Source organism: Maylandia zebra, linkage group LG18 (assembly GCF_041146795.1).
Source record: "Maylandia zebra isolate NMK-2024a linkage group LG18, Mzebra_GT3a, whole genome shotgun sequence".
Lineage (NCBI taxonomy): Eukaryota > Metazoa > Chordata > Actinopteri > Cichliformes > Cichlidae > Maylandia > Maylandia zebra.
The window spans coordinates 931,530-942,917 of record NC_135184.1 but is presented as its reverse complement, the minus strand read 5'-3'; the positions used below and the strand labels follow the sequence as shown (position 1 = coordinate 942,917).

Sequence of the window (11,388 nt, the reverse complement as noted above, 5' to 3'; positions counted from 1 at the left end):
CAATCCGCTTATTAATTGTGGTTGACTTGGGTCATACATCGAACAGCATGTCACAAATCTGGGAGTCATTGTGGACTCGGATTTTAAATATAATGAACAAATCAGTTCTGTGTCGTCTCTTAACTGGTACACACAGGCATCAACATATCTCACCTGTCCTCTCTTCACTGGCTTCCTGTTTATCTCAGAATTAATTTCAAAGTCCTAACGTTGGCTCGTAAATGCCTAAATGGTCTTGCTCCTACATACCTTTCTGATACCTTTGCCAGGTCTCTCTTGGAAACGAGAATTTTAATCTCAGTGAGATTTTTAACTGGAAAAATAAAGGACTAATAATATACTTCAGCCTCATATTCCCTTAGATCAGCCATCCGGCTGCTTTTGGTTGTCCCCAAAAACTAGACTGGAACTTGGAGGAGAACGAGCTTTTTCAGTTGAGGCTCCCAAACCTGGAAAACGTTGCCTTCAAATATCAGACGGCCATCTTTGCTTCCAGCTTTTAATTCTCTTTTGAAACAGGATCAAGGATGCCAATGTTCACATTTTGGACAGAGAGGACAGATGGTTTGAAAGAGGAGTGAAAGAAGCATCTATGTCCACTGTGAGCAACCATCTTTGAACAGAGGCGGGGTTTACGACACCAACTGTCTGCCATCTATAATCCAGTTTTGAGATCCCTTCCCAGACGCCTTAACGCCCACTCACATCCTGGGCCATCTGACCTCAGGAATTCGCATGATAAGGTGGGGCCAGGTTTCACAATGAACACACCCGAAACTCTGGCTGATTGGGACCCACACCCAGTTTCCCACCTTGGCTCAGGCGATTAGAGGATCATCAGGGGTCCTTTTGTCCCTCTGTGGGGGGAAACTCCCACTAGGTTTATATCTGGGACTCTCCACCATTTGACCTTAGAACTGAAGAAGCTTCTCGGATGAGAGGTGAAACGTCTTCAAGCAACTTAAAGAAGTCCAGACGCTTTTCTTTGCAAGCTCCTTTGGTCTCTTTTGAAACACATCTTTTCTTTCAATAGCGTTTGGACCGGTGTGAGCTGATGTAATCTTTTTATTCTCTTTGTTTTATTTTATGTGAGTGTTTATCTTTTATCTTTGTGAAGCACTTTGGGCAAACTTTCTGTTTTTTAAATGTGCTTTAAAAATAAATTGGATTTGGACTGCCACAAAATTAGACTTTAACCAGGAACAAAAGGTAGCTATTGTCTACTGCCGGAAGCTCACCATGTGACACAGGCGGAAGTAAACAAACAAAGGCGTCATTACCGTCCCACGTGTGTGTGCCTGAGCACAGAGACTGTTGTGTTGTTGTTGTGTGTGAGCTGAGTGTGTGAGCTGCGGCAGCAACGATGCCTTCAGTTCAGTATCTGAGAGAGTTCATCAACGAGCGACTAACTGCTGCTGCTGAACAAATATTCTTGGAGTTTGAAAAAACGATCGTCCAGTACGAGGAAGAGATCGACCGTCAGCGCAGACTGCTGGATATCACCTGGAAACCCCAAATCAAGCTGCACAGGACAGGTGAGTGTCCCTCTGAGGGAGGATCCTGATCACAGCTCTGCGGGACGTTTCTGATTGTGAGGACTTTTTGATGTGAGCTAACAAAGAGCAAACAGAGGACAGGACTGCGCTGCGCTGCATTCAAACAGCAGGCGCTGAAATCAGCCTGGATTTCTCTCTTAATTATTTAGTGAAACAAAGTTAGGATCAGGAGATTTGTGAGTCTGGTTCAGAGAGGGACCGATGTGCCGAAAAGCTCCCGGAAGTGTCGTGTCCACCCTGGGTCGTTTCCTCCCCGCTCTGTCCCGCTTTTCCTTTCTATTGAATAATTCTTGTAAAGCTTTGAAATCAGGCCGGATTTGAGCATTTTATTCAACCTGAATTCATCACTGAATGAGTTTGTTTAGGCGGAATCATTTTAAACAGCTTCATGTGTCCTGTGAAACTTGTGAAAGTTGCAAACATCATAAATAAAAAAAAAGGATCCAGTTGAAGTCTTTCACGTGGCAGCAACACTTCATTTGGTTCTTGCTGCTTCAGTTTTCTAATATGAGAATATTAATGATGAGAGAGATGAGGATGATGAGGATGAAGTACAATTTTGTAAATGTCTAGTCGAGCAAAATCTAGTGTGGACAAATGTCGGAAACATAATATTGATCTGGAATAATAAATCATTTTAATTTGTTTTCTCTTCATATATATATATATATATATATATATATATATATATATATATATATATATATATATACATACATACATACATACAGTGGGGCAAAAAAGTATTTAGTCAGCCACCGATTGTGCAAGTTCCCCCACCTAAATTGATGACAATCGAAATAAAGGATGTTGTTTGTGGATGAGTCTGGAAGCAGGTGATCGAAGCAGTGAAAGAAAGTAAAAAAGAAAGAAATCAAGGACAAGGGTTAGCAGCATAAAAACAAGAGGGGGAAAAGGAGGGTGGGGGACGAGAAGAAAAAAAAACGGAAACACTAAACCATTAAATCACTGACGGAGAGTGACGGTGTTAATTCTGCTATGAAATCACACTTTAAGATGCGATTTGATGCTGGTAAGTTAAACAGATGTTAATGCAAGTTAGTGTGAGTGGATAGGGAAATGGTGCAGCTGATTCTTATCTGGTGTGAGGTTAATACAGCCACGGAGTGATGTTGGGGTCGCGGTGGAGCTGTCCGTCCACGTACAGCTGGTCCACAGCGATGACAGCACGGGAGCCCTTCTGGATGAAGCCGCGTCGGATTGGGAAGAGGACCCTGCGTCGTTCCAAGATCTCTTTGGGGAACTGGTCGTTCACGCTGAAGTCCGTTCCTTTTAATTCCCTGCCGCGGCTTTTCACATGTTGCTTTTGTTTGAAGTGGCCGAATTTGGCCACAATAGGACGTGGTCTCCCGGTCACAGCCCGCATGGGGCCGATGCAATCCACTCTATCAAAGGTGATGTTCTTCACCGTGTCCTCCGGCAGCTTCAGGTTGGTTTTGATGAAGCTTTTTACCGTAGTCTCCACGTCTACTCCAGCGGCTTCTGGAATACCAGAACATACAAGATTATTACGCATGCCACAAGCTTGTAGATCAATAACTGTCTCTTTTATTTTTTTATTTTCTCTATTTAGCTGAGTAACATTGTCTGTGAGACATTTCACCGACTCCCTTAGCGTGGCACTTTCAGCAGCGAGCGTTTCCACCTGCTGCTGGCTGTACTCCAGGGATTCTCGACATCTTTTCGACAACGGCGTCTCAGATTTGGCCGGGGAAGATGCACTTTGAGCCTTCTTCATAACGAGATCCTGGAAGCACTGATCAATGTAATTTTGGAGAGCCTCTAAACTCTCCCCGTTGTTCTCCAGGGTGTTGGAGATGATTTGGACAAGTATTGTTAGTTATAAGACAATTGATAGGTGCATTTGGTAATACTGAAGCTTAAATGAATTTATTCAAATCTAAACTACCATTTGCTTTAATTTTCTGCCAAAATCTCCGGCGTCTGACGTCAGTTACAACATGAGTCGCTTACCTTGTCCGTCACTTCCGTCACTTACCTCCTCTTTTCACTCCCACATTGGGTTGGCAGCTGCGGGGGTTTGGCCATTCCTCTGCAGATGATCTGTTAGCTGTTTGACAACTACTCTTTCAAGGATCTTTGAAACGAAAGGAAGGTTGGAGATTGGCCTATAATTAGCTAAGACTGCTGGGTCTAGAGATGCTTTTTGAGTAAAGGTTTAACTACAGCCAGCTTGAAGGCCTGTGCCCTGTACCAACACAGAGCGGAGCAGCTATCTGAACGCTACCCCAACAGAGGTCGATTATCTTGGTAATAATTTCACCTCCTCACTACGTACAACTCTGGATACTGTAGCTCCTGTGAAAACTAAGGTCTCTAATCAGAAGTACCTGACTCCGTGGTATAATTCTAAAACACGTAGCCTGAAGCAGATGACTCATAATCTGGAGAGGAAATGGCGTGTCACAAATTTAGAGGATCATCATTTAGCCTGGAGAAATAGTTTGCTGCTTTATAAGAAAGCCCTCTGCAAAGCCAGAACATCTTACTATTCATCACTGATTGAAGAAAATAAGAACAACCCCAGGTTTCTCTTCAGCTCTGTAGCCAGGCTGACAAAAAGTCAGAGCTCTTTTGAGCCAACCATCCCTTTAACGTTAACTAGTAATGACTTCATGAACTTCTTCACAAATAATTTTTTTATCATTAGAGAAAAAATTACCAGTAATCATCCCACAGATGTAATATTATCTACAGTTACTCTTAGTACCATTGATGTTAAGTTAGACTCTTTTTCTCTAATTGATCTTTCTGAGTTAACTTCAATAATTACTTCCTCCAAACCATCAACGTGTCTTTTAGACCCCATTCCTACAAAACTGCTCAAAGAAGTCCTGCCATTAATTAATGCTTCGATCTTAAATATGATCAACCTATCTCTAATAATCAGCTATGTACCACAGGCCTTCAAGCTGGCTGTAGTTAAACCTTTACTCAAAAAGCATCTCTAGACCCAGCAGTCTTAGCTAATTATAGGCCAATCTCCAACCTTCCTTTATATCAAACATCCTTGAAAGAGTAGTTGTCAAACAGCTAACAGATCATCTGCAGAGGCTTATTGAAGAGTTTCAGTCAGGTTTCAGAGCTCATCACAGCACAGAAACAGCTTTAGTGAAGGTTACAAATGATCTTCTTATGGCCTCTGACAGTGGACTCATCTCTGTGCTTGTCCCTTAGACCTCAGTGCAGCGTTCGATACTGTCGACCATAATATCCTATTAGAGCGATTAGAACATGCTGTAGGTATTACAGGTACTGCACTGCAGTGGTTTGTATCATATCTATCTAATAGACTCCAGTTTGTGCATGTAAATGGAGAGTCCTCTTCACACACTGAGGTTAATTATGGAGTTCCACAGGGTTCAGTGCTAGGACCAATTCTGTTTACATTATACATGCTTCCCTTAGGCAGCATCATTAGAAGACATAGCATACATTTTCACTGCTATGCTGATGACACCCAGCTCTATCTGTCCATGAAGCCAGATAACACACACCAATGAGTTAAACTGCAGGAATGTCTTAAAGACATAAAGACCTGGATGGCCGCTAACTTTCTGCTTCTTAATTCAGATAAAACTGAGGTTATTGTACTCGGCCCTGAAAATCTTAGAAATATGGTATCTAACCAGATTCTTACTCTGGATGGCATTACCTTGGCCTCCAGTAACGCTGTGAGGAACCTTGGAGTCATGTTTGACCAGGACATGTCCTTCAATGCACATATTAAACAAATATGTAAGACTGCTTTCTTCCATTTGTGCAACATCTCTAAAGTTAGAAATATCCTGTCTCAGAGTGACGCTGAAAAACTAGTTCATGCATTTATTACTTCCAGGCTGGACGACTGTAATTCATTATTATCAGGATGTCCTAAAAACTCCCTGAAAAGCCTTCAGCTGATCCAAAATGCTGCAGCAAGAGTCCTGACAGGGACTAGAAAGAGAGAGCAGATTTCTCCTGTTTTGGCTTCCTGTTAAATCCAGAATTCAAAATCCTGCTCCTCACATACAAGGTCTTAAATAATCAGGCCCCATCTTATCTTAATGACCTTGTAGTACCATATCACCCTATTAGAGCACTTCGCTCTCGCTCTGCAGGCCTACTTGTTGTTCCTAGAGTATTTAAAAGTAGAATGGGAGGCAGAGCCTTCAGTTTTCAGGCCCCTCTTCTGTGGAACCAGCTTCCAGTTTGGATTCAGGAGACAGACACTATCTCTACTTTCAAGATCAGGCTTCAAACTTTCCTTTTTTCTAAAGCATATAGTTAGGGCTGGACCAGGTGACCCTGAATCCTCCCTTAGTTATGCTGCAATAGACGTAGGCTGCCGGGGATTCCCATGATGCATTGAGTTTTTCCTTTCCAGTCACCTTTCTCACTCACTATGTATTAACAGACCTCTCTGCATTGAATCATATCTGTTATTAACCTCTGTCTCTCTTCCACAGCATGTCTTTATCCTGTCTTCCTTCTCTCACCCCAACCGGTCGCAGCAGATGGCCCCGCCCCTCCCTGAGCCTGGTTCTGCCGGAGGTTTCTTCCTGTTAAAAGGGAGTTTTTCCTTCCCACTGTTGCCAAAGTGCTTGCTCATATGGGGTCATATGATTGTTGGGTTTTTCTCTGTACCTATGAAGCGCCTTGAGGTGACTTTTGTTGTGATTTGGCGCTATATAAATAAAATTGAATTGGTACATAGCTGATTATTAGAGATCGAACCACTAATTAATGGCAGGACTTCTTTGAGCAGTTTTGTAGGAATGGGGTCTAAAAGACATGTTGATGGTTTGGAGGAAGTAATTATTGAAGTTAACTCGGAAAGATCAATTAGAGAAAAAGAGTCTAAATGAATATCAATGGTACTGAAAGTAGCTGTAGATAATATTACATCTGTGGGATGGTTGAGTAATTTTTTCTCTAATGGTTTAAATTTTATGTGTGAAGAAGTTCATGAAGTCATTACTAGTTAACATTAAAGGGATGGTTGGCTCAACAGAGCTCTGACTGTTTGTCAGCCTGGCTACAAAGCTGAAGAGAAACCTGGGGTTGTTCTTATTTTCTGCAATCAGTGATGAATAGTAAGATGTTCTGGTTTTGCGGAGGGCTTTCTTATAAAGCAACAAACTATCTTCAACATCAGCTCGTAGTTTAATGTGTGTCTATCCTTACTGCTGCACTTTTGCTGGTTTTCACAGTATATTTCCTCCCATGTGTTTTTCTTGTATAATTTCTTTGTCTTGTCTCCTTTTGTCTCTCCAGACGTCCCACAGCAGCATGTCTGTAAGGAGGAGCTTCTCACTGACCAGCAGCTCTGTAACTGGGAGAGTCTCAACCAGAAGGAATCAGAGCTTCCTCATATTAACGAGGAACAGGAGCAACTTTACAGCAATCAGGAGAGAAGACAGGTTATACTGAAGGAGGAGACTGATACCTTCATGGTGACTGCTGATTATGAGGAAAGTGACCACAGTGAACCAGAACAAAAGAGTAACCAGCTTCTCTCTCACAGCTCTGCTGTAGGTGAGAGCCAATATCAGGAAATAAGGAAGAAGTTTGATTCAGGATCAGCTGGAAATGGAAACAAAAGTCACAACAATGCAGAATATCCACCTACCTCAGGAAGTCAATGTAACTCTGATAAAAGTAAAAAGTCCTCAAACTGTGATGTTTGTGGAAAAGCCTTTAAGTATGATTATATAATGAGAAGGCATTATCGAGTCCACACAGGTGAGAGGCCGTTCTCTTGTAAAATGTGTGGGAAAACGTTTATATCTGCTAGTTCTTTGTTGAAGCACACAAAAACTCACTCAGGTGTTAAGCCATTTTGTTGCACAACTTGTGGGAAAAGGTTTTCATATAACAGTGATTTACTGAAACACACAAGATCACACACTGGGGAGAAACCATATCATTGTGCAACATGTGGCAAAGTGTTTGGATATAGTAGTTCTTTATTGACGCATATGAGAATGCACACAGGTGTGAAGCCATATAATTGTAAAACATGTGGGAAGACGTTCAAACGTAACTGTCATTTAACGGAGCACATAAGAACTCACACAGGTGAGGAACTCAGGACTTAGAACTCTTATTGTCAATGTACAGTTGCTTGCACACTGAAATTTTGAAGCAATACCACATAGTGTGAAAATAAAGAAAACAATATACAAGGAAGAAGAAGAACAGACAATATAAGAACACTATGTACACTATAAACATGATGTAGACGTCATAATAAAACATTGTAAATAATAAATAAGGGTGGAAGGGCTATGGTCATTAAGGGATGGAGATTGCACATATAGCTGAAATATTGCACAGCAGGAGCAGAATATTGTACGGAAACAAAAAGAAACTCACACACAAAGCAGCAGAAAGCTGTCCTTCTCAACTACATAAACCGGGGCCATGCCTTTACAAATGTAATGTGAGACGGCTCCTGTGATTTGTTTATGGCGCTGGGACGTTTTCTCATGAGGGCCTTGTGTGAAAGACTGCTGTATCTTCCGCTGGTATAGTTTTTATTTTCCCAACTTGCTCCCGTCGTTCCACAACTTGGTTTAGCTTGGATTTTCTGGATTCTTGAGTATTCTTTTTTGTGGACCTTCTATAAGTGATAGAAGAGATTTGTTGTGTTGCCATCGGGTGCAGGAATAGTTTTATAGCATAGCTAAATAGGCGTCTTCTGCTCCGTGTTGGTGCTGTTGAACCCAGTGGCTTTGTTGTCAAAGATGTGAAAAAAGGTTCAAAACCAGAACACAGTTGTGGCGCCATATGAGAACTCACACTGAGAGGTGTATTTTGATACAAGGTTAATTGCTCAGCTGTGTTGAGCTAAAAGTCAGAGGTTTGTGTCACAAAAGTAGCTGTTTTTATCTAATTTGCTGTGGTAACTTACACTGAATAACCTGGTCAGGAGCAGGTAATGTGTTCAGAGTTTCACTTTAAAAGTGACTGTGCTGTTATACCTCATTCTAATCTGCTGCTAAATCTCTTTAACACTGATTAAATTGTAGCAATTAGAACACACAACACAAGAAAGTAATACAATTAATTTAGATTTGCCACAAGCTAAAGCAAATCTTTTCTTAGTTTTTGCTGCTGTAAGTTTCAGGTCTCTAATGTGCAGTTGTTCCCTTAATATCATCTTCGCCTCTGTCAGTGTGTCCCAGGGTGGCTGTGGCTACAATGTAGCTGCCATCACCAGTGTGTGAATGGGTGGATGACTGGATATGTAAAGCGCTTTGGGGTCCTTAGGGACTAGTAAAAGTGCTATATAAATATAGGCCATTTACCATTCATAATCTACCCCTCAGGTTAGAAGTCTTTTTAGAGAAAACAGTGTCTAAGTAGAGAGTTTCTAAAGGTTCAGAGTTAAACCACCTTAACGCAGTAGTATACCTGCTGTAACGGTCATTTTTCTCACCACCACGACCGTTTTTTACAGAAACTTGTTGTACACCCACTGTTACGGCGCAGGAAGCCTCTGCATTATTGTCCTGAACAGTCAGATCAGCCTGATGTCTTCAGCTGACAGACTGCGATGTGATCAATTTTTAATGTTTTTATTTGTTGTTGTTTTGTCTTTTCAGTTTTTTGATACACATGGAAATCTACTGTGTTGTTGAATTAAAGTTAGAATTTTACAATTATGTTATAAACCAAAAATGCACAACAGCTGTTTGTTTTCATTCTTTGTTTTTTATCCACCCAAAACTCAAACATGACGGCCAACCTAACCACTGTGGTGATCACTGAGTAAGGGAGCAGGTTGGCCGTCTATCACAGGTCTAACAGAGACAGAATATTCACACTCACACGTTTGCATGTGTGATTTTAAGTTTGACTTTTTTGATCTCACAGGTAAAACTGTGTTACAGCAGCAGGATGAGAATGAGTAAAAAATGTGCAGTATACAATAAACAACAAATAACAGAGTTAAAATAGAAGTGCCAGGTAAGGGTCTAATACTATGAGATGCAACAGGAATGTAAGACTGGCATTGTGTAAGATACTCATGAGCTAAATAACAACTAAAAAAGTACAACTACATTTGTACAGTCAAAGGGAAACTAGTCCAATGTTCTTCTCACAGTTTCAGTCTCGTAGAGTAGTGATGTGTCGGTTGCGAACGAAACAGCTCTTAGAGCCGGATCTTTGACGTGAATGACGCGAGCCATGTTTTTTTTTTTTTTTTTTAGAGACAAAGCACATACAAGCTCCAAAACACGTACAAAACACAACAGACGTGCTCCAGGATGCTAGGCGCAGTGTTGAGCTTTTGTTACGTAGTGGCTACACAAGCCAGAAAGTACCAATGACCGGATTTGGTGTGTGGTAGTAACAGGTAAATGAACATTTTTTCTTTAATTATTTGAATATAACTATACACACATGCTTTCATGCTTTCAATTGTGTAATTTAAGTGATCTAGGTAGCTCTGTTTTGGAAGTTCAGTTAACGCTAGAAATGTGTTTTGGAGTTTGTACCTGCTCTGTCTCTAAATAAAACCACTTTTTTTACATTAGTAATTCCTTTAGTGCATAATTTTATATTGTTGTTAATAATAAATTATTTAAAGCAACAAAACAACCTGAAGAGCCGGTTGGGAGCTGAAAGAGCCGGCTCTCTAAAAAGAGCCGGAAATCCCATCACCACGGTAGAGAAGTAATAATAATAATAATACATTTTATTTGTGGGCGCCTTTCAAAAACCCAAGGTCACCTTACAAAAGAACAAAATTAATAAAAGGAGCAATAGTCATAAAATACATAAAATAAGTTAAAATTGCAAAACAGAACTTGACAGCAGATAAAATCAGCACTAAAGTGAATAAACCAGTTTGAACAGATGTGTTTTGAGCTGTGACTTAAACACAGGAAGAGAGTTTTTATTTCTTATGGCTTGAGGAAGAGAGCAACTGAAGGCTCTGTTCCCCATGTTCCGAGGGACCACTGTACTATATTTCACTGGCAAATATTGGAAGGACCCACAGAATTTGGTCCTGATGAAAAGTGGAGGAGTGCATCGATCAGACACTGAAATGAAAAATGTAGAAAGAAGAGAGAAAATAATAGGCCTTAACGCTTTCCATCAATGTGATCAAACAAGTAAAGACTGTCATTCTGACTGGAGAGAGGTTTAACAGTGTGTGGCTCCCTCTAGTGGATGTTGTGGAGTATTCTGTTGTCTTTGCTCCAAAGGTTTTTGTACAGAGTTTTGCTGTTTCCTGTCACTGTGGGCTGCAGAGCACAGTAGTACACAGCAGAGTCAGACAGCTGAAGCTTCTGGATCTTCAGAGGAACTGATCTGATGCTGGAATCCAGTGTGGATGAAAATCTGTCTCCAGCCTCGTTTTCCCCCTCACCAACTTTAAAGCGACTCAGGATGAATTTGGGGCTGTTGTTTCCATCCTGTTTGTACCAGTAGAGATAATGATTTGATGAGCTGGTGTTATAGAGACAGTCAAGTGTTACTGTGCCTCCTGCAGCAGCAGTCTCTTCTCCTTTTGCTTGCAGCACGTTGTCTTTTTGTGCTCTGCATTCTGTAAAACACCAACAAACAGTATCAGTGTGCTGTTAAAGAATCACGTCAATGTTGATATCAAAGAAACAGAGTTGTGTTCATACCGAGGCACATAGCAGCCAGCAGCACTGAGATGAACAGAGGCGTCATATCTGCAGTGTAGAGTAACTGTGAGCTACAGCAAGTATAAAGAAGCTGTGATCTCTCTGTTTAGTCTTCATCAACACTAAGTTGGTGGATTAGAAGGAGGAGCCTGATCACAGTGACA

The 11,388-nt window shown here is 41.1% G+C and overlaps 1 protein-coding gene across 2 annotated transcripts; it reads left to right on the top strand.

Moving 5' to 3' along the window:
• Nucleotides 1–1,324: 1,324 nt before the first annotated feature.
• On the top strand, nucleotides 1,325–9,233 carry LOC143413501 (uncharacterized). Of its 2 annotated transcripts, XM_076876703.1 has the most exons (3): nucleotides 1,325–1,535; nucleotides 6,855–7,033; nucleotides 7,105–9,232. In XM_076876703.1, the coding sequence occupies exons 1-3, from the start codon at nucleotides 1,364–1,366 to the stop codon at nucleotides 7,117–7,119; spliced, it is 366 nt and encodes a 121-aa protein (XP_076732818.1). In that variant the 5' UTR covers nucleotides 1,325–1,363; the 3' UTR covers nucleotides 7,120–9,232. The 2 variants fall into 2 exon arrangements, with proteins under 2 accessions (XP_076732818.1, XP_076732817.1); XM_076876702.1 differs by having other exon boundaries at nucleotides 6,855–9,233.
• Nucleotides 9,234–11,388: the final 2,155 nt, after the last annotated feature.